Source organism: Heterocephalus glaber, unplaced genomic scaffold, assembly GCF_053883595.1.
Source record: "Heterocephalus glaber isolate CG9 unplaced genomic scaffold, H.glaber_assembly_v1.0 deba00001444, whole genome shotgun sequence".
In the NCBI taxonomy this organism is placed as follows: domain Eukaryota; kingdom Metazoa; phylum Chordata; class Mammalia; order Rodentia; family Bathyergidae; genus Heterocephalus; species Heterocephalus glaber.
In genome coordinates this window covers 569511-595561 of record NW_028258297.1, presented here as the reverse complement: position 1 = coordinate 595561, position 26051 = coordinate 569511, and the positions used below count along the sequence as shown (strand labels likewise).

Sequence of the window (26051 nt, the reverse complement as noted above, 5' to 3'; positions counted from 1 at the left end):
CGGGCCATTTGCTGCTCAGGTGGGGACCTCAAGGGCAGACCCAGTATCCGGTGTGCTGCTAGGGTTACCAGTGCTCAGCATGATCCCTGGGATATTTGTGTGTGTGTTGGGGTTGGGGGGAGTGAGGCTGGACGCAGCTGCCTGTGACATCTGAAATCACCCTGGACCCCACCTGCATCCACCACCCCTGGCCGGGAGCCCCAGGTGCTGCTTGAGCTCAGGCCACAGACCTTCGATCCTGCTTACCCTTGAGCCACCTGGCACAGCCTGAGAGGAAGCTGATCTCGTGGCCCTTGACGGGGGCCTGTTTCAGAGCTGCCCCTGGTGTCTGACAGGCTCTGTAGAAGGTAGGGGCTTACTGACCACACACTGGGAGGTGCTGCCTCTCACCCCCATTAGCAGAATCTGAGAGCACAGGTCAGGACAGAGTCATCTCCTACTGGCTCCATCCACACAGTCCCAACAGCCCATCCCAAGAGGAGGGGAGGTGGACAGCCGCCGCACGGCACCAGAGCTGACTCAGTCCCCGTGCCCAGCCAGGCAGCTCTCTGGTCTCCCACACAGGGGCCACCCTAGAGCCAGTGGTGCCCAAGCAGGGAGGCTGTGAGCTGCAGAGAGCCAGGGATTAGGGCAGGTGAGTAGGACACGTGGACAGCCCCAGGACGAACCCAGGCAACCAACAGAGTGAAAAAAACAGATGTATTGGATTTACAATTAACAAGATTTACAAAAAAGGGTGAGGTGGTCCTGGTGGAGCTGGCCCGGGGGGCCTCCAGGACAGCCTGTCTGACAGGCTGAGACCAGGACTCCTAGTCTTCTGGGTCCTCTTGGCCACTTGGGCCCCGACGTCTGACGTCCAGCTTGACCTTAGAGGTGGGGCCCGGCAGCCCTTGTGCCCCTCGGGGAGGCCAGGTGAGGTCAGAAGGCATCGTACCGCTTTTTCTCCTCCTTCTATCTGGCAGACAGGCAGATACGCAGTCCGGTAACTTGTCCTGGGGGCTGCCCTCAGAAGCCAAGCCTGGGGCATCCAAGGAGGCTGCTGGTTGCACGGGCAGGGCAGGCCAAGGCCTCCTCATGACCTGTGGCAGCCTGGTGTGGCTTTGTAAGGCACGTTTGGGAATAGCTCCGGAGACAAGCACAGCGACGCTGGTGCCACAGGAGAGCTGGTGCTGGAGCCCGGGCTGTATTGCTCAGGAGGAAGTTGCTACCGTCTGCAGCAGGAGGCGGGCCTGCTGCACCCCACGCCTGGGGCCCCTCTGGCGGGAGAGAGCAGGCTCAGCCACAGCAGGTTGCCATATCCTCGGGGACCGCCCCCCACTAGGCACAGGCCTCACACACCTGTGCCCCGAGGCAGCACAGGTGCCCCGAAGTCAGAGGTCAGTGACCTTGTTCTCCAGTGCAGCCGCGATCTGCTGCAGGCGGAAGGCCAGCTGCATCTTCTGGGCGGCAGGGTCCTCCTCCAAGGCATTGATGATCTGAAGGGGATACCGGTGAGACCGCAGACCCAGGGAGGGGCTGCCCGTGTGCCCGCTGGTGTCCCAGACCCACCTCATCATAGTACTTCTGCGTGTACTGGTAGAGCTGGTGCAGTGCCACGAGAGTGTTCAGGGAGTCTGTGTGGGCCTGGAGGGGGGGGGCAACAGTGTCACCAGCATGGAGGGAGGAGCAGCAGGCAGCAGCACGGTGGCTGCACACTGGTGGCACAGCCAGGGCCACGCGCAGAGTGGGGGCAGGGCTCCGAGCTGCTTCGTGTCACACAGGCACTCACTTCCTCACCCGCCTGGGCCACGCCCCCTCCCAGGTACAGTTCGGCACCCAGCCGGGCCAGGCTCTGCTCACCCGGGAGATCTCGGCCAGGTGTGTGTTCATATCCTGGTCACTGACCTGCACCATCTGACGGATCCCCTTGTAGTAACTACGAGGAGGGGAACAGGGAAAGGGGGCTAAAGGAAGCTCCAGCCGGGCCTGGGGCCCCCCTGGGAACCCAAGACACCACCAAGCCTCTTCCTGACTGCCAGGGTTGACAGTGGGTGGCCAGATCTGGCAGAGGGTAGTGGAACTCACTCCTCCACCATCTTCTTGTAGGTGGAGATCTCCTTGGCATACAGCAGCTTGTTGCTGGGAGAGTCCTGTGGGGGACAGAGCCCAGTCACACGGGGCCCCCGAGGCGGGTGTCATGGCCCCATCCAGATCCCCACAGCTCTCGTCAAGAAAACGCCTTCCCTGTCCCGAGAGCCGCGCGCTCCTACCCGGTCCTGTCCTATCCCTCCACCCATGCTGGCCCTGCCACAGCCCTGACCCCACTCACGCGGCTCAGCTTGTGCTCCGTGCGTGTGCAGGCGTCCATGAAGGTCTGCGCGATGACGGACAGCGAGGCGTCCACCACCTCGTGCACGTGCACGTCGAAGATGAAGTGCGGGTTCTTGAGGATGTTCACCCAGAAGCGGAGCGGCAGGCTGTGGGGGCCAGGGGTGAGAGGCGAGGGGCCGTGACGGCCAGGGCGGGCAGGCACTGCGCACCAGGCCTGGCACCTCACCTGTTGGTTTTCCAGATGTGGATGGTGTCCTCATCCCGGAGGTCCTGCCGCTCAGCCTGCTCATCCAGAAAGTCGAAGAAGTACTTGACGGCGGGTGGCACTGCATGCCCGGGTGCCAGCACACTCTGGAAGAAGTTGTCCACGAACTGCTGCAGCGTGCCCTGTGCGGAGAGGCTCGGCGTGACCCCTGTGGGATGGCTCCCCGGTCATGCGTGTGCTCTTGCCTCCGGCCTGCATGCCCACCTTGACCGACAGCAGCCTCGTCAGGTAGATCTCGGTGATGGCCTTGGTCCGCTCCTTCTCCTTCACACTGCCCCGCTTGGACTTGCCCTCCTCCACCTCATCAGCAGGCCGTACCAAGTGCCACACACGATTCTCCTCCTCCAGCAGGGCGTGGCCTGTGGGTGGGGGACCTGAGAGACCTGCCAGGGCCAATGACCGAGGGCAGGGGAGGACTGGAGCCCGGCTCCTAGGGCCGCGGTCCCACGCTGGCCCAGAAGCACCCCAGCAGGTGGCAGCAGAGAGGGAACAAGGTCTCCCTGAGTTTGGGGGCAGGAGGCAGGGACTCACGTTCCCCTGGCAGGTCCTGCTGGCTGTCCTCCGGCTGCTGGGAGACGCCCACCTTGGACAGGATGAGGGTGGCTCCGTCCCGGACCTGGGGACACAGCCATGAGGCCAGGCCTGAACCCACCGTGTGGGGCCCTTGCCCATTGGCACCCGTCACTCACATTATAATGCATCAGGGTGTTGATGCGCTTCCACCGGCCATCTCGCTGCGAGGTCAGGTCCAGGTCAGACAGGATCTGAGCCGTGGACCCAGGACGCCATTCTGTGGAGGATACAACCAGCTCCTGGGACCCTGAGACACAGGCTGTCCACCTGGGCTCCCCCTTGATCCCCATTTCTGCCCCTTCCCACACACGGCCATGTCCAGGCAGGCTTGGCTCACGCACCAAGGACCACACTGTCTGGCTTGGGCCAGCAGGAGCAGGGCTGTGTGCGGTACACCTGGTCAATGATCTTCTCCTTGACCTGAGAGATGGTGTCACAGTTGAGGACCTTGACTGGGATGGCATCAAGTCCTTCATCCTGCACGATCACGCTCACCGTCTGCCAGAAAACAGAGGGTCAAGGGCTGCTGGGAGTGACCCTCGCTCTCACCGTCAGCTCCACCCAGCTCTGCCCCAGTTTGGTACCCAGAATGGCCCAGCTTTGTTTTTCCCAAGCTCAGCAGGGTGGGGAACAGCTCTGTGTACACAGTTACCATGGTGCATACCCTGCAGCAGGCTGGGGCTCTGGGAAAGAACCTGGCTTTCAGTCAGGACATTTAACAGTCCCCTCTCCGAGAGTCTGGACCCATCGACCTGTGCCCTCCCAATTGGAGTGTAGGGATTGGGGCCACCTGACACAGTCAGCTGAGCGCAGGGCCTTGCACAGGTAGGCAAGTGCTCTAGCATTGAGCCACATTTCCAGTCGAAATCTTCCTGGCCTCAGCCTCCAGGGCTAGGCTAACAGGAGTGTGCCACCACGCCTGGCACTCACCTCTGGTCTTGATGCTGCTGTTCCTGAATGCTCTCCCTGACCCAAGCTGGGTTGTCCCATCTGACATCAGGTGGAGCCCACCCTTTGGCATAGCCACCAGCCTGGGACTCACCAGAGGTGCATACTCCACGTCATCCCCCAGCAGCCCCGTGTCGTTGAGGGTGTACTTGGCCTTCTTCTGCACAGCATCTACCGGCCCCTTTTCCACCTGGTGTTTGATGGCCTTAAAGAGCTTGTACAGTGGCTCACCAGCACTGTCCTGGAGCAATGAAGGATGGTGGTGTGTGTGTGGGGGGACTGTCCAGTGAGGCCAGCCCCACCTCGAGGCACCACACGGTGAGGTGTGTATGTGCAGGGACAGCACTTCCTCTGCCCTCACCCCAGGGAGCCCACCTTGAGGTACTGGTACAGACAGATGGACATCCAGTTGGAGAGCATTCTCTCCACCACCGTCTCAGACCTGGGGGCAGAGAGACCAAGGCCCATCAGCCCTTCCAGGTACCCATCCACATGCCAGCCCTGGGTCCTCATCAGGATGCTCACAAGGATGGCTCAGCAGGGACCAAGGGGCAGCGAGGGGCTCTGCACCTCCCCACCCTGTGCCCCACACACCTGCGCAGCATCAGCTTAGGGTTCTTGGCCACCACGTATTGCTCCATGAGTTCTAGGAAGAGCGTCCGCATGATGTCTGTGTAGTACTCCAGCTTCCCATGCAGTGCCACTGTCAGCAGCGACGCAAAGTAGACTTTGGCACGGGCCGAGAACTCCCGCTGGTTCTCCAGGGTGTGGATGAACTGCGAGGGCAGCCGGTTGGTGACAGCTTGCTCCAGCTCCGACCCTTCACCGGCCTCGTGGATCCCCCTCCTGCCCACCCTGCTGCCCCACTCACATTGATGAGGAAGGATTTACTGTTGAGCAGGTTAGAGAACTGGTAGAGTGCCTGTTCCACCACAGGCCGCCGAGACTCGGGGATGTCCAGCTTGCCGGTGATCATGACATCCTTGTCGCCGTCCTTGGAGGGCAGGAAGAAGACACGGTCAGTGTAGGTCTTGTAGTCCAGTGTGGGGATGCCTGCCTCGTGGACGTCGTTCGTCTGGTCCTCCATCTCGATCATCAGGTCTAGGGGTGGGAGGCCAGGGTGAGGAGCCCCGCCCGGAGTGGCACCCGTGAGTGCCGAGGGCAGCTGGCAGCCCCACCCCGGGTACGCACCTGTGAACTCCTTCTTGCAGCGGTCACGCACGCTCTCCTCCAAGCCCTCCAGCTGGGACTTGATTTTCTCGTACTCGCGCTCAGCCTGCTGGCTCTTCCTCCTGTGGGGCAAGGAGAGGTTCCTAAGTCCTCCAGGGTCGACACCAGGAGGCCCAGGTCCGGAGGCTCTCGGAGCAGGTGGGCACGGGTGGGCGGTGAGGCCGAGCGAGGCAGGAAGGCGGACTGCTGTTGCGGCTGCTGGATGTGGCTCACCAGTAGCAGTAGACAGACACCACTATGACAGCCACCATGGGCACGATGACCAGCGGCAGGATGAGGCTGAGCGGCACGTCACTGACACGCGTGTCATACTCCACACGGCCCAGCACCCACTCTCTGGAACCGAACTTCACCTGCAGAGGAGAGAGCTCAGTGTGGGCGGTACGGTAGGACTGACCCTGGCTCGTGCCCCTGCCTCTGGCCCCACGCACAATGAACTCAGGCAGGTTGTGTGTTGTGTCCCGCTTCTGCCGCCGCTTGGGCGGCGGCTGCACCTCAGGGGGCTCGCAGTACAGGTCGGTCTCCGTAAGCGTCTTCATGATGCAGCGCTCGGCACCCACAAAGGCCTCTGCCTCCTGCAGCGTCATGGCCTTGTTCAGGTTGGTGCCCTGGGGGACGGGTGGCAGACTGGTCAGATGACTGGGAGGGGCCCCCAGAGCCCAGCGTCCCCAGCTGTGGCCATCCACAGCCTTCCCAACCTGCGCGTGGATGAGCTTGTTGACTTGCTTCTTCACACCGCCCGTGAAGTTCTCAAAGGTGGGGTCCGCCACATACTCGAAGGTGCCAGTCTCAGTCCTGAGCAGGGCACGGTGCCCATCCATCTGTATCAGTGCCGTGAGGTTGTAGGCCTCAGGCTCTTCAGGGACGGCCGGGGACAGGAACACAACTTTGCTATCATTGTGGAACACATACTCAGTGCCTATAACCTGCAGGACAGATCAAGGCTGTCGGTCTGCACAGCACCGACGGCCCTCCAGCTTTGTCTTTAGGACCACAATGCACCCAAGCCTCCGGCCCACACCGACTGACCGTTGTGGCCTGCAGGGGTCCAGCCTCCCGCCGCCGCCGCCAGGACTGCAGGGGCTCAGCAATGACCACCATGGAGAACTTCTGGATGAGACTGAAGCCTTGGCCAGTGACATTGATGCTCCGGCCACCACTGGGAAGGGGGTGGTACCTTGGGTTAGTGTTGCGCTCAGCTGGGCCAGGGAAGTGCCCAGCCAACTTGGGGCAGACACCCTGCCCCGCCAGCTCCCATCACTATCCAAAGGCAAGGGAGAAGCAGAGTGGGTGCCATGCTCATTAGGCATGGTTGTGTCACAGGCAAGGCACAGGGCACTCGGGGTCTGGAGGGCACCCTGACCCAGCCTGTCCATCTGGCTCCTCGTGGAAGCCCATCTGGGTACAGAGGGTTTCAGGATGGTTTCCCCTGCAGTCCAGCCACCGTGCTCTCAGCAGGGTCAGCAGAGGGTGCCAGAGGTGCTGATCACTCTGGAGTGGGGAACATGGGGGCGCACCTGACAAAGCTCCGCAGTGGCTCGAAGGCCCGAAGCACTGGGTTCTCTCGGTAGGTGAAGGAGATGCCAGGGCTGGGCACCCGGGAGCCCCCATAGGAGATGTCTAGAGCCACCTCGCCCAGTGTCGGCTGGGGGCCTGTGACGCACTGCAGCTGCTCCCCGAACTCGGTCCTGCAGAGTGCCGGTCAGTAACCTCAGCCTGACAGAGCACGCAGGCTCAGGGCTGTGGTGGGAGTGTCCCCACCCCCAGGGCCAGACTAGGCAGGCGGGGTGACACCTACACTTCACAAGGGACATCGTTGAGGGTCACCCGCACATCCTCCTTGGACCCTGTGTCCAGGTGGGTGCCGCTGATGGTCAGTGTGGTGCCACCTGCCTGGGGTCCCTGGTTTGGCTCCACGAGGAGAGGCTGGGGCTGCTGAGGGTGACAGGTGTGCCCGGGTCAGCAACAGACAACCCTGGCTCAGCCCGTGACTGGGTAGCATCCCCGTATGAAGGTGGCGGGCAGACTGCCTGAGTCCACACCCCTGACTGCCCAGAAGCCAGAGCAGGCCACACCCACATGTGCCCTCCAGCCTGGAATCCAGCCAGGCCTGGGCCAGTCACTTACCTGGTAGGTGAACTGCACGCTGGGTGGCGAGTAGCCAAGCTTCCCGTTGACTTCTACCTCAACGCCCCCCGTGAAGGGCTCCTGTGCAGCCTCGATCACACACACAATGCTGGAGGGGACGGCACCCACGGGTGGGTGAATGGGTGCCCCACGCCATGCCACATCCCTCCATCACCCCGCCCAGTCACTGGGCCAGGATGGCCTCCTCACCGGGTGGACACAGAGTACTGTTTCGGTTCAAAGGAGCAGTTCTGGCCGGCCACAGTGATCCTCTTGACATCGTTCGCTCTGATGCCCAAATTGGATCCGAGGATGGTGACGTGGATGCCCCCGCCTAGTGGGCCAGTCTCTGGCTGGACCTGAAACCAGTAGCTCCCAGTGACCCGGTGGCTTGGGCAGGGTGGGGATACGTAGACGGGCAGGGGCTAAGTGAGGGGCTCACCCTGGTGATGACAGGTGCTGGGCATTCAGAGGTGGCATTGCTGCACAGAGTCTCATACACACACCTGCTGTGTCCAGGGCACCACACACACCTGTAGTTAGGGTCAGCGGCCAGGCACAGGGAACAGTCACTGCGGCCAAAGGAGCAGTTGTAGAGGGTCACTGCAGAAAAGAGTGCGTGGTCAGCAGTGCCCAGCGCTGTCCTGGCCCCGCCCCCACGGCATCCCCGTGTCCAGCCCATCCCATGCCACCTTGGAGCCTGCTGTCGATATTCTTGCCGTACGACTTGACATACAGATGCAGAGGCAACGTTTCATTGGCATCATGCGACAGCTGGGGGACGAAACACAGGGACACACTGCATATCCTTCCCCTACCCAAAGGGGTGTGGAGTCGGGGTGGACATCACATGCCCACGTCAGCCACATGGTCCCCTCACTGCCCAGGGTCAGCAAGGGCCAATGGGTGGCCAGCGCGGGGGAGCATCAGATACATCCCACAGACGCAAATGAGCTGGGTGTGCCACATGGTGGGGGGACTGGATCCTCTGGTGGCAGCGAGACCCACAAAGCTGCCCTGGGCCCCAGCTCCGCCATAGGCTCTCCCCTAGATCCTCAAGGTCATGACTCCCCCTACCCCATGGCGCTGGGGTCCAGGCCTACAGCGCCTGCCCGGAGCCCTACCTTGGGGGTCCGAAAGAAGAAGGTCCCCGGCTCTTGCATGGTCACTGGCACTTCGAACTTGAGCAGGTCGCTGCCCACGTACAGGGAGGAGCCCTGCGGATGGCCCAGCCAGGTCACTCGGACAGGCCAGCCCAGGTGCCCCATGGCCTCCAGAGCCTCACTGTGCCCCCCTCCTGTGTGCCCCCGGAGCTGGTGCCCAGCTGGGCCCTCAGAGCCACTCGGGTCTCAGCTTTGTCTGCAGCAGCCTCAGCATGTCCCCATACGGGCATCCCCAGAGCACCTCCACCACCTGCCCCGCACCTGCGCCTCTCCCAGCACCTGGCTGCTAAGCTCTCAGCAGCGTGCACCTGTGTGTGGACCCGGGGCCTCCCACCCCCTCTGTTCCAACAACCGTCACTGCACCGACCTTCACTGTGTCCAGGTTCTTGCCCTTGAAGGTCACACCTGTCTCATGGTTCATGGGGATGACCAGCGGCGTGGGGCTCAGGAACTGGGGACAGCTGTCCTCCTGCGGGGAGCAAGGTAGGCTAGGTGCTGCCAGGCTGTGGCTGAGCAGCCCCGGCCCCTCTGCCCAAGGTCCGGGCCTCACCATGTGGGCACGGATGATGCTGCCCTCGGGGTTCCGCGAGGCCTCCCGGCACTCGTGGTACAGGAGGTCCCACTGGCAGGTCCAGCGGTTGCTGGCACAAGAGATGCACCTGGGGGGGGAGGGGTATGAGGGGCGAGAGGGGCCCAAGGAGCACGGGGGCAGGGGGGCCAGTGCCCGGGAGACTCACGGCAGGTTCTCCACCAGGCTCATGGCCTTCTGGCAGTCATAGAAGGGGTACTGGTGGGAGGTGAGGAAGACACTGCCACGCTCAAAGAGGAGTTGGACGCTCACCGCCACGTGGTCTGTGGATGCAGCGGGGTGGCGTCAGAGGCGGGAAAGGAGGCCGAGGGAGGACGGCCAGGGGACAGGCGGGGCCTGGGGGCGCCAACTCCAGGCTGCCCAGAGGAGGCTGAGCAGAATGGGGTTCAGGAGGGCAGGAGCGGGATGCCCTACTCCGGTGCCAGCTCCCAGGACCAGGCTCGCCTTTTCCCCAGGGGCCTGGCTGCTCTTGCACCTCTGTCTGCACCACAGGGAGAGGAGCGGCTCCTCGGAGTCTGGGCAGGAGGCCCCATCAGGTCCCTGCCTGCCTGTGTCACTCTGGGGACAGGGGTATGGCACCCGCCCTGACCCACATTCAGGTTGGCCTCTGGGGACAGCCCAGCCATCTCAGGCAGGAGTGCAGGGTAAGGGATGGGAGAGGAGGGCCCCAACCCCGGGCACTGCACAGAACCGATAGCCAAGCAGGCATCAGACGGCGGTACTCAGGAAGCCCTCTTGCTAAGTGGTGGGCACTAAGCCCAGAGGCGCCCACACCACCCAGGATGTCCCCCACCCATGGGGTTTGGGCTGGGCCTCTCAGAGCCATGTGCACCCCAGGACTAGCCCACACATGGGGCCCGAGAGGCTGGCAGCCACGGGAGTGGCAGAAGCCCCCCGTGTGCTGTGGGCTAGGGCCTCACCCTGGCCTGACGGCGTGCTGGGGATGCTGTTTGGGGAGATGCAGATCACGGCGTTCCCGTCCAGTCGGGCGATGTGTGCTGGTGACTCACCGAAGAGGCACAGCAATTTGTCGTCACTGGTCAGGGCCGGGAGGGGGCTGACAGTCAGCCACACCTGCAGGAGGCATCAGCGGCTGGCACCAGGAGCCCTCGGGCCCCAGCACCCTCTGCCCAGCCTTGCGGAGAAGGATCCCAGCTCTACCCCAAAGTGCTGTGCTCTTCCTGCCCATTCTACAGTGGTCCCAGGGCAGGCTGGCAGGGCGACGGGCCAGGGGGCCCCTGCCCAACAGCAGTGACGGGGATGCCCTCTCGGCCCTGCCTCTGCCCTGCACCCCACGCTAGCTCAGCCCAGCCACGCACATCTCCCTGAGCCCGCCGGCTCATGTTCTGAGGCTGGGTGTCTGTGATCTCCACGCAGGTCTTGTTCCGGCTCCACAGCCAGTGGCCAGTCTCCTCAGCCCGCGGACACTCAGTCCTCCTGGTACACCTGTGCAGAAGGGGTCAGCCTTAGCCCTGGCACCCCTTGGCCCCCAGGTGGGATCTCGGTCTCCCCAGGACAGGGCTGTGTCCCCTGGGTGACAAGGCCAAGGTGCTCACCGTCCCTCAACGACACACCAGCCACAGTAGGGGTCCTGGGAGTCCCGGCACTGAGCACAGGTTGAGTAGCTGAGACATTCCTGCACTGGGAGCCGGAACACCTGGGACATCGGGGCTGTGAGCAAGCACGCAGGCAACGCCATCCAGCCCAGGCCTCTGCACCCCTCCCTCTATGGGGTGCCTATACCAAACCCCTGCAGGTTCGGGGTCGGAGCTGTGTCTCAGGGGCCAAACTCAAGGCCACACCACAGACACTGAGCCAGGCCCTTCCACCAGAACAAGGTGGGACAGGACCAGAGGGGAGGATGCAGCAGAGACACTGGACAGAAACAGAAAGGGTCAAGAGACAGGGTTGGTCGCGCTGGCTGCCTGCCCCTTGTCCACAACCCCAGGCCAGTCATTTGGGGTCCCCCGGCCCATGTCCAGGCTGACCTTGTCCTGGGTCATGGAGTAGAGGCTAGACAGGTTTCCAGACAGCACCAGGTCCTGCTTGATTCTCCTGTTGAGCTCCACAAGGATGGAGCTGTACTCTGTGGAGGTGCCATCGGGGGCGAGGTACACCTGCAGTGTGAAGACAGGTGTGGAGGGCAGGGCCAGGCACGCGGGCAGTGTCAGGAGCCTCCCTGCCGGGTGTGGGGCCTCACCTTGAGGATCCGGCCGTCGGAGGTGCCCAGGAAAGCCACGGTATGCTCATCCTCAGCAGTGACTGTCACAGCTGTCAGATTCAGGCCTCCTCGCTGCAGTACAGCAGTGGCTTTCAGGCCATCACGGCTGCCTAGCGGGTAAGGCAGGTGCTCCGAGCCACAGGGAAAGTTCTCACTGGCACCCTGCAGACCAGAATGTTGGCAGTGGGCAATGACCCCCTTCCCCTGAGGTCCCTGCTCTCAGGCACACACAGTCCCCACACACAACCCCAAGACCAAAGGCCCACGCAGTGAGCACTCCATCCACTGTTTCCTGTCACACGAGCCAGTGCCCAGCCGGGCCTGGTGCTGCACCTGCATGTACACACGCGCCCTGGGATGACCAAGTCACAGCCAGCACGCACGCATGCCCAGGCACAGATGGGGAGGAGACATACCGGCAAGTGGCCGCCACACTGGATATCACCATGGAAGGGCTTGTAGAAGATGTCACGCCCTGTGTCCCGGGTGCCTGTGTAGCAGGCACTACGGGTGGACTCCATCTTGTTATGGACCTCATCCAGTGGGAACAGGCAGAGACCAGCCCCGGGTCCCCTGCCACTCCGGCTGTCCCTGCTGAACACAGCATAGAGCGCCCTACTGGCACCTGGTGAGGCCACAGAGGCTGCCAGGCAGACACCGAAAGGAGAGCCCTCGGGGTCACCGTGGTCGCTGGGCCCCCGGCACTGCAGGTCCATCTCCACGTAGGAGTAGTAGGACGGGTCATCTTTGCACATGCGTGCCAGCAGGGTGCGGTTCTGGGCTGGGTGCTTGTCCTGCTGGTTGAAGATGAAGAAGAGGTAGGGGCCATCCTCAAAGGCCGCCACGAATTGCTGCGTGCTGGTGGACAGATAGCCAGCCTTGAAGGTGGTATGGTCAGAGTAGGCCTCGAAGGCCTCCCTGCCCTCGGCCCGGTCCAGCAGGCGGGTGCTCACGATGATCCCGTTGTCATGAGGCCCGTTGCCCTTGCCCACAAACAGCACGCGCTCTCCCTCCTGGTGGGTGGAGCTGACCAGGCCCACTGTGGCCACGCTTTCGTCGTTGCTGGCCACGAAGGACTTCTCACCGCTGCCATCCTCATAGAAGAGGAGCACAGAGATGTTGCTCAGGGCCCGCAGGGCACAGATGCCCTTGAAGAGGCTCCCACACTCTACCAGGCGCTTCCCAGGGGGGTCAAGCAGCAGCAGCTGGTTGACATTGTCGGTGTACACTGCCTCGTGGCACTGGCTGGGCTCAATGGGTGGCGTGCATTTCTTGTTGTCCAGTGCGGGGCCCGTGACGGCCCGCTGCTGGAGGCGCAGGTCGGCACTCAGCTGGTACAGTGTGTTCACAGCTCCCACGTACACCACACCGGAGGCCTCGTCCACCACTAGGTGATTCAGCTCCATCTCACTGCTGAACACGTCCAGCCTGCGGGGCCGGAGGCTCATCCCGAAGCCCAGCAGGCCCAGGAAGGCCAAGGCCCAGAGCTGCAGCACCATGGCCCCGAGCACCCTGTGGGGAGAGAACGCATCAGGGGAGCCCAGGCCCGCTGTGAAGGCCTCCCAGACCCCTCCTACCCAAGCCCTGCCCTGACTGATCAGAAGCCAGGTGCACGGCAGGTCCCAACAAGCAGAGGGACCCAGGGCCCAGTCCCTCTCTTGCCTTTACACCCACCCGCCCCGCTAGAGATCTCAAAGGATTTTCCAACCCTTCTCAACAAGTTGAGCCTGCAGTCTGACCTAGGGCTGGGACCGAGCCTTGGTGACTGGCCAGGTCAGGGTCCTCCCCTGGAGGGTGAGGCGCTGGCCCCAAGGCAGCTGCAGGCCAGCCCTGAGGTGCTGGAAAATACCTCCAGGAAGCCTGGAAGGGATTCATACCTGCTCCTGGAGCTCCAGAGAAACTACAGGTCAGGGGCAAGCCTGGCGCCACATAGGCCAGGCTGGCAGAGGGACCACAGCCAGTGAGCAGGTCTAGCACACACCTATTGGTAGAGCCCGAGGTAGGCCCGAGACTAGGGCTGCTTCAGGAAGCACGACAGAGCCCAGTGCGCAGCTTGGCCCACCACAGACCCGGAACCGGCCCTGCCCCACCTCCTGCCCTCCTCCAGGTCCCCCTACCCTGGGTAAAGCAGCAGAGTAGGCAGGAAGGCAGGAACCCACCACTCCTCCTCCCTGGCCCATCCTTCCCACCCAGGGCACAGCCTCAGGTGTGGGGCAGGAGAGGCAGGGCCTTTGGGGGCTTTCAAGGAGAGATAAGCAGTCCCAAATCCACCAGGGCTCAGAGAGGGACCCCGAGACTGGAGTGGGGAGACTGGAGGGAGGGCTAGGACAGGTTCCACCTGTGCCTGGATGAGGGTGGGAGGGGAGTTAGTGCTGCGGAGCCTGGCTTGGGGGTCCCCTGGAGGAGGAAGGGAAGCCCCACGAGCAAGTGCCTCAGCTCAGGAGTGCTGGCATCTTGGGCAAACTCGGCATGAGTGGCGGCGGCAGGGCTGTTCCACAGGAGCCCTCTCCTGGTGCTCAGGGCACCCAGATCCTGGACCTGTTGTAATTTTCTAAGTATGCCTGTGCCTGAGTGCCTGGGGGCCCCATGTCCGGTCTGCCCTACCCACGGTGGGGCCAGGCCCCAGGGCAGGCTCCCCAGCCAGGCCTACCCTATGCCTCCCGAGGGCTGGTGCTTCCTGGAGGGCCACCTGAAACCACCTCCTTCCACACTCTCATTCCCTAGGAAAATGATCACTGTTTTGTTATCTACTGAAAGTTCTTAGAAAAAGAAACCATCATAGCTGGGTGTGGTGGAATACACGTGGAATCCCAGCACTCGGGAGGCTGAGGCAGGAGGATCACAAGTTCCAGCCCGGCCTGGGCAACTCAGTGACTCAGTGAGACCCTGTCTCAACATAAGAAGGTGAAAAAGGCCTGGGGATGTAGTTCACTGCGAAAGCCCTCAGTTCAATCCTCGATACTGCAGCAATGAAAAAATAAAGCCATCAGACTCAGACATCAGAAACAACTTCCATGTCACATATCCCAGTGACAGGGGCTGCAGTGCGTACCTATAGGCAGATGACTGGTGACCTAGTGCACCAGTTGCCACTGTGGGATATGGTGCAGGCTGGAGTCTGAATGGAGTGCTTGTCACAGACTTTCTGCTTTTAAAACACAGCAGTCCTGGGAAGGCGTCACTATTATTGGCCCATTTCTCAGATGAAGAAACTGAGGCACACGGAGAAGAGACTTGCTTAAGGCTGCCTGAATGGCACGGGTCAGGCTGGGGTACCAACCTGTCTGTGACCAACATATTCCCCTCTCTGTTACCCCCAGCTCTACCCATCTCCTCCAGAAAACAGAAGGGAGACCGCTTTGCTCTTGGCTAAGGCAGGTGCTGAGCTTGCTCCACCTGGCTGGCTTTTTCTCATGCACCTGCATCTCCTATCGGAGTCTCCCTCCAAGCCTATGCTTAGGCCCATGGTGCCCTCTCCAGGTCCACCCTGCACCTCTGTTCTGACCGCCATCAGCCTCTTTAACCCTCTTGGGAAATGTAACCAAGGAACAAGCAAGCAGCCATCAAAAACCCTGCCCACCTTGGCCTCCGCAGGAGAGTGTGGGCTTGGCTGGCCACCTCTGCCAGGCAGTCCTGCTTCTGCAGTCAGGTAGACAGGGCTCAGCGCCTGCCCAGCCAGAGGAGATCCAGAGCCAGTGCCGGACAGGACCTGGAGTCCCTGACAGCTCAGAGGAGGCAGCAGGGAGGATGGGCAGTGCCAGAAGGGGCAGGTGCCCCCAGCCCTAACCTGAGATACAGCGACCAGGCTAGAAGATACTGCCTTCCATCAGAGACAGGAAGACTCCACCAGCCCTCGGAGGCCTAAGAGTCATCCTCTCCAACTCTGCTGCCTGTGCAGGGGGAGGTCGGGCAGACGGAGGTGTTTCCCGTCTCTGCTCAGAGCCAGTGCCTCTCTTGGCGGCACGTCCTGCCCTCAGCCATCCCAAGTCCCTCAGCCGGTGTACCCCAGGCCAGCCCTCCCGGCTAGGCACGCCGCTCACCCAAGCGCCTGGCTCCAGCTTGGCTCCAGCTCTGCGGGACAGCCTCGGAATGAAAGGAATGTTCCAGCTGGCGGGGGTGGGATGGGGCGGGGGAAGAGAGCAGCTCCTCCTCCGCAAGGCAAGAGCAGGCGGCCCAAGCCTCCTCCACACCCACTCTTCCAGTGTGTCCCCAACACCATGAGGCTGGGACTTGAACCTAGAGCTAAGTGGGGTCCCCTTAGGCACTCTCTGCACAAAAGCAGAGCCCAGTGTGCTCCCAGCTACCTGCTTTCCTGGCTGCCAGCTCACACCCAGGAGATATGACCTACAGGACCAGGGACGGATGACAAAGGTGGCTCCCTCCCCTCTGACTAATGTCAGGTGTTCAACAAAAACCACCTACGTAGGAGGCAGGAGGTCGGGAAAACAAGTGGATCCTCGCAGTGACAGACACAGGCAGGGTCTTCCTCAGCACCCCCAAGGTGGGCAGAGCGAGGCCCGAATCCCAAGCCTTCAGGGGTGGCAGGAAGGACAGGGTCACCTCCACGGGAGGCAGCGCCTTTCTGCTTCATGGACAAACAAGGTCACAGGTGACTTCCAGGCCGGGCCAGGGAGCAAAAGGGCACCCATCTGGTGGCTAAGAGCCCAGCAGCCAGGCTGGCTGGCGGTGTGAGAGGCGCCAGGCACAGCCAGCTAAGCTTCCTGCCCAGTGTTCCTGGAATGGAGGCGGTAGAAGGGCTTCCTGTTTTGAACTCGGCAGGGACCCCTGCTGATGATGGGCCAGTGGGGATTTCCTTGGGGCCCAGCTGCCCTCTTCCTGACCAGAGTCTGGAGGTTCATTTCCAAGAAGCCACACAAACCAAGAGCCAGGGATTTAGCTCAGTGATTCTGCCACTTGCCGAGTTTGATCCCCAGTACCAAAAAACCAAAAACAAAAACCTAGCCTTCTGCCAGCGGCCAGCATGTGGATGGTGCCCTGCCCCTGCCTCCACCCAACATTCCCAGCTCCAGTGTTGCAGAACCCAGTGCCAGCACCCAGCCCATCTGCACAGACCTGGCCTCACAGATCAGGACACAGGAGTTCAGCAACCCCCATCTGTCCATCCATTCAGGCCGAGGGACCCAGAAAGAGCCTCAAGCACATCACAACAGCAGCTTGCAGCCCCCCATGCTACTCACCGAGATTCCAGCATCCAGTTCACTCTCTGCTCCGGGCGTGCATCGAGGTTTTCTAGGAGGCAAAGAGACTGTGTCACACCTGAAGGCTACTGGCCTCCACCTGGTCCCGGGCTCCCAAGGGACCCCCACCTGCCTCCAGATACCTCCAGGCCTCCGGCATGGCTCTAAGGCAGGCACATTCACTTGGCCTTTCCAGAACAGGGGTCTTTCACACTCCTCTCTCCTCTGCTCACAGACAGCTTATAAATCTATTATCGGTTTGGTTTGCTGTCTTAAACTAGGTCTATGTATCACACTGTCTGCAATGATTGCTTTCTAAACACATGCATACCCATGACCACCGATCCTACTTGCTAGCTGTGCGACCTTGCCTGATCACTTCACTTTTCTGTGCCTCATTTCCCCAACTGTGAAATGGAACCAGGAATGCTACTCCCAGGGGCTTGCAAGGCCTAAATGAATTCATTCAAGAAAAGGCCGAGAGTGATACACTGTAGCACTCAGCAATGCAGCTTGTATCCTCTCACTCTGGTTGTATCCTTACTCTGGGACCCATCCACTTCTGTCCACAGGGCCTCACAGACCAGGGGTGGTTCTCAGGGAGCAGCATGGCGACTGCAAAGAGAAACTGGCAATCCCTAGTGTCACCCCAGAAGACATCCGGAAAACTGCATGTTAACCCACAGAGCTGTGAGGGAGGCTGTGGCACGGGGAACCCAGCCAGGCCTTGCGCACACTCCCCGACATTCCATACTGTAGGACCCAGGCTGCACCCACACTGAGTCCAAGGAGACCAGTAGGGGCCAGCTGGGCAGGGGGTGGGCATCACACTGCTTTGCAGTCTCCTCAGCTCCTCAGTGAGCAGAGAAGAGTTAACCTGGTTAAGGGGCTGCAGCACAAAGGATAGGGTGTCCTTTGGCTCTAACACTCAAGACAGCCTTTGTAAAAGAAGTTCTTGGGCTGCTCCTCTAAAACACAGCAGCCAAACCACAGGGCAGCATCGAGCCTGTGGAGAAGCAGCCCCATGAGAATGCAGGGACCCGCCTGGCCTCCGGGCTGCTGCCGGCAGAGGTCACTTAGAACCTGGTGCACACAGACTCAAGCCCTTCACAGCTGTGAGGGAAGAGCCTCACCCTGAGCCCACACTCCCGCCAAGAGAGTAGTCCGCAGACCAAGCAGGGCCACCACCCACACTCTCCTGAAGGCAAGTGCGGCTGGCCACCTGCTGTCCCATCCCTGGCCCCTGGCCCCTTCTGCTGTCCTTGTGGGGGAAAGGCCAGGGCTTGTTCCTCTCTAACAAAACTAGGACCTCTCCTGCCCTTTCCAGTTGGCCCTTTGAACTCCCTCCTTCCCCATTACCAGGCTCCGCCCCCTGGCCTCCCTACCCCCCCCCCCCCCATGAGACTGGCAGGAGGTGGCTGCGGCCTCAGGACAGCATTGCTCACCCAGGCCAGCCTCGGCAGCCACATTGTTGGGTTCAAACCCAGCCTTACCACTTTCTAGCCGGATCATGCCTGGCCTTGGCTATTACCAAGCAGCTTTGGACCTCAGTTTCTCCACATGCGGCTTAGGGGTAATGAACACCTAGTAAAGGGAAGCTGAAAAACCTCTACCCACTCTTCAGAACCCCAGGTACCATCCCTAACCAGTTCCGTGGAAAAACCACTTCTCCGCTGTGATGGTCACTGGGCGCCCTCTGAGGACAAGGTCTGGACAGGGACATGGCCCAGAGGGTTGACAGCACGTGGGCCCCACGCCAGCTACCAGACTTCCAACCTGACAAGGAGTGTCTTCTCCCGGCCTGAACTCCCAGTGAGAGGGACAAGAAGCAGATGAGGAAGAGGGTCCCTATCCAGATAGACCCCATGGGCCAGCACTGGATCCAGAGGGCACCTCCTGGGAGGCTCTAGGGTAGAACCGGGGGTCTTTCCCTGCATCTTCAAGCAAATACAGACGGGGCGATTTCTTAGTGCTCAAATCAAACCCGAGCAGAGCAGTCAGGATTACCCACCCAGCCAGCGGGCTGTGGGCAGAAAGGGAACCAGGGAGGGGCCAGGTGGGGGTCCAGGCACAGCAGATGGAGAAAGAAGAGGATTCTTGCCTTGGTTAGGCCCAGTGGGCACAGGTACTGCCCTCCTCCTCCCTAACCGATGGGGTAGCGCTGTGTAACTTCATGACTGGGGGCTTGGGCGGAGAGCTTGCTGGGGAGGGTGGGTGCCACCGCCCTAAGGTAGCCTGCAGCAGCGGGGTCCAAGTGGCCATGGGACTGGGGCCACCAAGACACAGTCCTCCCCTCCCCCACCGCAGCTGGCGGCCAGGAGGCGGGGCCTCGGCCTGCGACGAACATGCAAATCTGCAATTAGCCGGAGCGTTAAACAAATCAGGAGAAACAAAACAGCCAGGGCGCAGGCAAATCTGAGCCTTCGCTGTTTTCAAAACAAGAGTGAGGGAGGGGTCGCAGCGTTTGCACAGACCCTAGTCACCGGCGCCATTCAGCAGGGTGCAGTGGTCCTGGACAGACAGGGCCAGGTAGGCTGGGCCCAAAGGAGGCCAGAGATCAGACCTGGTTGAGGGCCCAGCCCCATCCCTTCCCAGGCAGACCCAGCGGCAGACAATCCCCTCCACACACCCCCAGAGACCGACCAGCCGTGTACCGGGCCACCCCAGAGCACCACGGGGCCACACTTGGAGGGAGGAAACACATGGACCCTGGCTCCTGGCACCAGCTCACCAGACAACGGGCAGGTGGGAGCCTGACCAAGGGTAACAATGACAACAGCGGCCAGTCACGTGCACAAGGGAGCCTTCCCTGGGGACGCTCACCTGGTGCCAGGCACAGCAAGCACACAACCCGCCATTACCGAGGTTGCAGGGCTGAGGAGGCGGGAGGGGGCAGGGGACAGCTCCGCCCCACCAGGGTGATCCCAGCCACCAGCCAACCAAGCACAACTCCGCCCCAGGCCTCCAGAAGCCCTGGGATCCCAGGTCTCAGCTGTGGCAACACCCACCAGACTCCCCAGGCCAGGACCAAGCTCTTCCGGTGCAACCCGACCTGGGAGCAGGGGTGTGGCTCAGGGACTCACAGAGGCATAGCCTGGGTCTTGCGTCAGCAGCAGCATTGAGAGCTCCCTTAGGACTAGGCCAAGGTTCCTACCAGGTAGAGTATGTGTAGCTGCCCTTTGCCCATCAGACCTGGCTCCTGCAGTGGACCCCTGCATCAACCTCCCCCCAAAAAGTCTAGGCAGGGGTCTAGCATGAAAAGTCACCCTGGCCCCCCAATGTCCCCCAGGCCAGCTCGCCTACCATCTGATGTCCCCTACAGACTTTCAGACCACCTCTCTCTCCCTCTTTTTTTTTTTTGGTACCGGGGATCGAACTCGGGTCCTTGCAAGGCAGGCGGCGGAACCACTGAGCTAAATCCCAGGCCATAGACCACCTCTCTTTTAAGAGCTGAGGCCACCAATACCCAGGGTCTCTTCATCTATCCCTGGTCTTCAGGTGCTCACAGCTCACCTGGCAGAGCCCAAGGTTACCTGCCCTGCCCCCTCCCTCTGTGCCAATGGAAGCCCCTGTATGTGTGGGTGCCCCAGTAACTGTGTGGCCCTCAACCCCAGGGCAGAGCCCACCCTGCACGCCCAGAGCACAGATCCTCCAGGCCTGGGAACAGAAGGTGGGGCTCCTCATCTGAGACTCTCTCCTGGAACACACCAGGCTTGCAGATCCACCTCTCCCACTGATCACCCCTTCCAAGGTGCCTGGATATGGCTGAGCCCCTTCAGCCACCCTCTGTTTTCTCGACCCACACAGCAGAGCTCCAGAATCAACGCTCTGCAGTCTATCACCCTTCATTGACTTGCCACACCCGTGGAGGACCCTTAAACTTGGCCAGATGAGGAAGGGCACAAATGGGTCCTGCTGCCACTGCCAGGGAACAGTGGGCTAAACACAATCAGGATAGAAGCTGCTGGCCACAGAGGACTCCTGTCAGGGTCTAGAGGCCCTGCGTCTTCCCAGCCCTGAGCTGGCTGTGATGTTTGTCTCCCTTCCCGGGCTCTCCCCACTGCTGGCTGGATGCTGTCAAGGGGCAGCTGAGTCCTATGGAGACTGCAGCTGGCCCAGACCCAACCCACCCAGAGTCCCCCTTCCAGGATTTGGTGAGCAGAGGGCGGTGGGGTGGGCATGGGGGTGGACAAGCCTTGGCCCCAGCCAGTGAGGAGCCATCAAGGCCTGTAATCTCCTCGTCAGCCTGTCAGCGCCTCGGCGGTCACCCCAGCCCCGCCTCCCCCCTCCAGCGGAACCCTACAATTAACTCAGGGCACCTTGCCAGGCCTGGGTGCCAGCCACCGCTCACATGACCACACATGTGCAGGCACACATGTCTGTAACTAGGACAAGGAGCCCCGCCAGCAGCAGGCTTGTCCCAGAATCCGTCCTCAGGACACCAAACCTGAAGAAGATCCTTAGACTGAGGCACTGTGGGCAGGTGAGTCAGTGCTAGGTCATCTCAGGTTGCCCAGAGGGGTGAAGAGGAAGGCAGGGCCAGGGGCGAGGGGCAAAGGTGGGTAGGCTGGGCTAGAGGGGGAATGGGATGCCCCGTTCCTCCTGTCCAAGCTGAGCCAGGAGCCTGGGGGCACACAGCGCTACCCTAGTGGGTGTTATGCAGATCTGGAGGACAGAGGAGCTGAGTTTTCCAATGAGGAAATGCCTAGCTCAGACTAGAGGCAAGGGAGCAGGCAGGTGGCTGGGCTCTCCATGATGAACCCACGATGGAGCCTAGCCCCTTCTTCCTGCTCAGCTGGAAGCTGCCTGCACAGTTCATCAGGGAGCTTGGACAACCAGGACCTGGCCAGGGCCACTGAGCATCTGGGCCGAGGAGGAGGAGGAGGAGGAGGAGGAGGAGGAAGAGGGGTCTGCACCCAGGAGCATGGCCCAGCCACCTGGGTCCCCTGAGGTCCCTTACTGCAGTCCTTCAAATCAGTCTCGAGGCCAAAGTGGAGTGCAGAGGGCAGGCCCCTCTGTCCCACCGCCTAATCTGGGCTACATCAGAGGCCAGGATGGAGCCCCTCCCTCCCTCTGACCTACCCCTCAACTTGCCCAGCTCAACTCAAAACAGCTTCTCCACTAGCTGAGCTGGAAAGGATGGCACAGGGTCAGGTGGGTGGGCTGGGGCAGACAGTGGACCCAAGCAGGATTCCTCTTCTCTGTCTCTGGCGGCTGCCATGTTCTAGGCAGAGGGTGTAGAGCTGGGTTCAGCATGTCCCTCGCCCTCACTCTCCTCCGTGGCAGGCCCCCAACCCTGAAAACACGGGCGTGGGGGTGGATGACAGGGCCCTTGCTGCCCACTGGTCCTTGAACGTCTCTCCTAGTCCCATGCAAGGTTCGAGTTACCCCATTCCCCACCCTCGTGCCACAGCGTGACTCCCCACAGCAGAGCCACGCTTGTGCCGGGCTGGCCTCAGACCCCAGCACTGGCTAGGTTCCAAGGTCTCAGGTAGGCATGTGCCAATCACAGAACAGCCCCTACCACCACCATGGCCTGCAAGGCCCCCAGAATCTGCCTCAGCCTTCAGCACCCAGCATGGGGTCAGGGGGTCCAAGAGGTCCCACACAGCCACCAGTCCCACACAAGTGGCACACTGGCCCAGGGCTGAAGACCAGAGAAGGCTGCCTGGAAAGAGACCCAGCCCTGCACAGGGTCAGGTGGCCAGAGTCATTCTGGCTGAGGGAACAGAAGCCCCTGGGTGCTGTGTTGACACAGGTGGCCTCCTGAAAGTCGAGGGTCAGAGTTTTTCCTCTTCCTCTTGCTGAAGGCAGCCTCCGCCCAGGTGATATCCCTGCACCTGGACAGGAAGGGTCCAAAGCTAGGGTGCAGAGCTGCCAGGCTGCACACAGGGTGGGGGTGGAGCTGTGCCTGTGCCTCAAGGGGTCCTGTGCCAGGACTCAGCTGGTACCAGAATGGGGAAATGCTGTTTTCAGAAGCCCAGAGTCCTCAGAAGGCTGAGGAAAAGGGGATGTGGGCACCAAGGCTGGCCCAGCCCCCACCTCCACATTGATTCCAGTCCAAGTTAAGCACCCAGCCCACGGGACCCCCAGGCAGCTCAGGCAAGGCTACCAGCCTCCTAGGAAGAGGTAGAGGTGGGCCAGTCTCAGAGCTCTGAGTGTGTGTGTGTGTGTGTGTGTGTGTGTGTGTGTGTGTGTGTGTGACAACAAGGACAGGAAACGACCCTCCCCAGTTCTAGATTTGGACCAGCTTGGGCCCTGCACAGGAACACTGTCACTGAGGGGTAGACAGACCTGTAGAGATCCCTAAAGCAGCCTGCTCCACCATGCCTGGCTTTCTGGATTCTGTCTGGGGCCAGAATCCAGTCACTGTCACACAAAGCAAAGTAACGAATATCCCACAGGAAGGGCACAGGGGCCCAACCCAGCCCTGCAAATGCTAGGCAGGGAGAACAGGGAAGGGCTGGGAGGGCTGGGTGCTGCACCAAGGCTGAGGGGAGCCCAGGGCAGGCAAACAGGCAAGGAGGATGGGGTGGGAAGCAGCAGCCTGTGGCAGGGGAAGAGGAACCCAGGAGGGGAAGAGAACAGAGGAACCAACCACACTTGATCTGGAAAGATGAGAAAAGCTCAAAGGTTTGCTGCCCCGGCCCTCCAGAACCCAGTGCCCCCACTCAATTAGGAGCACAGACTTACCCTTCTCAGTCTATAATTAGTCAGAGACCCAGCCCTGCCCCACCCTCAGCCCCACCCTTAACATAAATAGCCACTGCCCCTGGGGAGGGACTGCCTGCCCCCTCCCCTATCCAGTCACCTACAAACCCAAATCCACTTCCCTGGAAGGGGAATCCAGGCTGGGGTGGGTGGCCTCAGCCCTTCCACAGGCTGCCCACAGGCCTCCCGGGATCAGCCCACCTCCCTCTCCCTGGCCCTCACCAAGACAGACTCAGGGCACAAGAAGCCCAGAAGGAAGAAAAGCTTAAGCCCTGCACCCTCAAGGACAAGGCAGGAAGCCTGATGAGGAAGGAGGAACTGGGGAGCGACATAAGTGAGCACTGCCCACTGGCATGAGGGCAGCCCTCCGAGTTCTCGCCCAGCCTAGGAGGGTGCCAGATGCCCCTTCCACCAGTGCCCCCTGCCTCTGCCCAGTGTTGCAGAGGGACCAATAGTGCCAGCCCCCAAGATGTGGGTACTAGGCAGGGGACAAGACGTGGTGATGTTCCCAGAATGGGTTAAGGGGGTGCCATATGGACCCCTCCCCGGGCTGACAGCCTACTCGAATGCCTTCCAATCCAATCTCTTCCACTCCACTGGCCTGGGCTGAGGCCAAGCCCCTGAGCTCCCTGCACTTGGTCTCAGCTGAGGCTCTGTCCCCGAGGCGCAGTATCCACACTGGCAGCTGGGCACATGGCCTCAGAGGGAGCTGGGCAGCCACCAAACCCCAGCAGCACTCCAGATGGCACCTCCCAGGGACTTTCTCTGGCTTCAATCTCCCCACTGGGGTTAAGGTTCGCTTGGGCAAGTCCTGGGCTGTCCCTCAGTGGGTGGCTGGTCAGGGAGCCATCAGAGAGCAAGAGGAGGGCCTGAAGTTCAACTCCAAAGACACCAGAGACTGGGCGAGTGACCTGCCCCACATGGTGTCCCTGATCCTGGATCCAAGGGTGACCACAAGGGGTCTCCGGGCCGGTCCAGAGGGCCTCGTGCCCCCATGGCCTCTCTCAGAGACTCCAGGGCCAGGGATGGCCTACCGGGGAGCCTTGGGGCCCTCCCCAACCCAACAGTGACACATCTCCCGGCCCCTCTGCTGCCAACCGGTCTGAGCAGCAGGAGAGGTGTGGAGCTGCCTGGACTTGTCTGTCCCTCCCTTCTGGGGCTCTCAACCCACGGCCCGGAAGTGGATCCCTCTCCCACGGCTTCGGCCACCCCTCTCCTCTCGGGTGGCTGGACATGGCTGGATAATCCAAAGTAATTCCTTCTTGGCAGGCAGCCCGCAGGGGAGGGGGGGCTTGCATTCCAAACCCTTGTTTTTCTCAGTAACTTCTCTGCTTCTGGGGAAGGAACCCCTGGCCAGATCTCAGGCCTCCTTCACGGTGGTTTGACAAGGGTGGGGGTCTTGGACCTGCCCAGCCCACTGCTTGCTCTCCGTCTTCTCTAGCAATTTCTGTGCAACACACTAGTAGCTGGCTCATCACAGCAAACACTCCTACGCGGACCCTACCTTTCTAGGGGCTGTGCCTCAGACCAGGACCAAGGCAGCATCTGGGCATGGGGGCTGGCTGAGCACCCCAGCGCTGGGCAGCCCTGATGCCCGCTCACGGTGTGTGTGTGTGGGAGGAAGCTTAGTTTTAAAGCCCTCAGCATGGAGGCTGAAGTTAGACATTAACAGGGGCTCCCAGGGCAGGCGTGGGCCCAAGGAGCCCAGAAGTTTCCCGGCTTTGGGGCCTGGCTTCACCCTCAGCCTTGACCTCCACACCACCGTGGTGACCACAGACAGACCCCGTCCTTCCCTTTCTAGGAGGCTGGGAAGAAGAGTTCAGTGACGTGGCAGAGAGCTCCAGGGCTCTTGAGCTCAGAGACCCCTCAACGGGACACAGGACCCCTCAAATCGGTCCAAAAGCTTGACCACAGTAGTGGCTAAGGGCCTCATTGTGAGGGCTCAGCAAAGCCTAGGGAGGAGAAGGACCAGCAGGTGGGCAGCACGATCGCCCCAAGGCTAAGACTCACCAGGTCCCAGGCACCCACAAATACACGCGGAGTCTCGACTACACCTGCGGGAGATGGGCTGTCTACCGGCGAGGTGCAGATCCTCTGCGCCCCGGTTCCCCACACCCGGTACTGGGACTGCGCGGCCGGCGAGGCCCCAGGAAAGCCCCGGCGCCAGCGGCTGCGCGCTGGCCCAGCACGGACGACGCCCCCGCGGGAGGGCGGCTGGGAGCCCCGAGACCAGGCAGAGCCCCGCCTGCACCCGGCCCCCAGGGTCCCTGACCTCCAGTCCCCCAGGCCTCGCTCTCCACCCAGACGTGCGGACGCAGTAACCTCGTCGCAGCCCGGGCCTCGCGCCGCTCCCAAGGCCCCGGTCCCGCGGTACCTGCACGTCCGCCGCCAAGGCTCGATGGCGCCCGGGCCGCGCTCGGCGCTGCGCTCCGGGCCGCGCGGCTGCCATGGAGACAGGCCTTTGTGTGGCCGAGGAGGGGCCGGAGCGCGGGAGCCGCCGGCCCCGCCCCCGCCGGGAGGAGGGAAGCGGGGAGCTGGGGGGGGGATGGGCGGGGGGAGGCGGAGGGCGGGGCCGGCTCTGCCGCTCCCCGCTCCCCAGCGCCCAGCAGCCACTGGCGCTCGCTGCGACCTCGGGACTTTGCGCCTGGCAGCGACCTTCCGGCCTCACCTCTGTCCCCAGCCCCCGGGGTCTGGGCACCACCCGAAAGGGAGCCCC

The 26051-nt window shown here is 61.8% G+C and overlaps 1 protein-coding gene across 5 annotated transcripts; it reads right to left on the bottom strand.

The window, feature by feature from the left end:
* Positions 1-685: 685 nt before the first annotated feature.
* Positions 686-25834, bottom strand: Plxnb2 (plexin B2). Of its 5 annotated transcripts, none has more exons than XM_013072496.3 (38): positions 25710-25834; positions 16625-16676; positions 11843-12938; positions 11406-11588; positions 11194-11322; positions 10762-10862; positions 10525-10651; positions 10126-10279; positions 9354-9468; positions 9167-9275; positions 8984-9085; positions 8578-8670; positions 8146-8227; positions 7896-8056; positions 7664-7812; positions 7454-7562; positions 7125-7261; positions 6844-7014; positions 6356-6485; positions 6025-6252; positions 5758-5934; positions 5540-5679; positions 5288-5388; positions 4968-5197; positions 4691-4872; positions 4472-4538; positions 4191-4337; positions 3490-3646; positions 3265-3365; positions 3107-3191; positions 2780-2934; positions 2537-2697; positions 2309-2456; positions 2065-2129; positions 1840-1915; positions 1549-1623; positions 1339-1475; positions 686-1256 (listed from the first exon to the last, which is right to left on the bottom strand). In XM_013072496.3, exons 2-37 carry the CDS (start codon positions 16636-16638, stop codon positions 1371-1373), a joined length of 5562 nt encoding a protein of 1853 aa, XP_012927950.2. In that variant the 5' UTR covers positions 16639-16676; positions 25710-25834; the 3' UTR covers positions 686-1256; positions 1339-1370. The 5 variants fall into 5 exon arrangements, with proteins under 5 accessions (XP_012927950.2, XP_087069754.1, XP_021114385.2 ...); XM_087213628.1 differs by having other exon boundaries at positions 25608-25747; XM_021258726.2 differs by lacking the exon at positions 25710-25834 and adding an exon at positions 25346-25493.
* Between the last annotated feature and the right edge of the window lie 217 nt (positions 25835-26051).

Excerpts from the sequence above, each read along its gene's own strand:
- Plxnb2 (XM_013072496.3), bottom strand. Across the intron at positions 10,280-10,524 it reads GCCGGCGGGCTCAGGGAGAT|GTGTGGCTGACTGTCAGCCC; the intron begins GTGCGTGGCTGG and ends TGCCTCCTGCAG. Across the intron at positions 5,389-5,539 it reads GTGTCTGTCTACTGCTACTG|GAGGAAGAGCCAGCAGGCTG; the intron begins GTGAGCCACATC and ends CTTGCCCCACAG.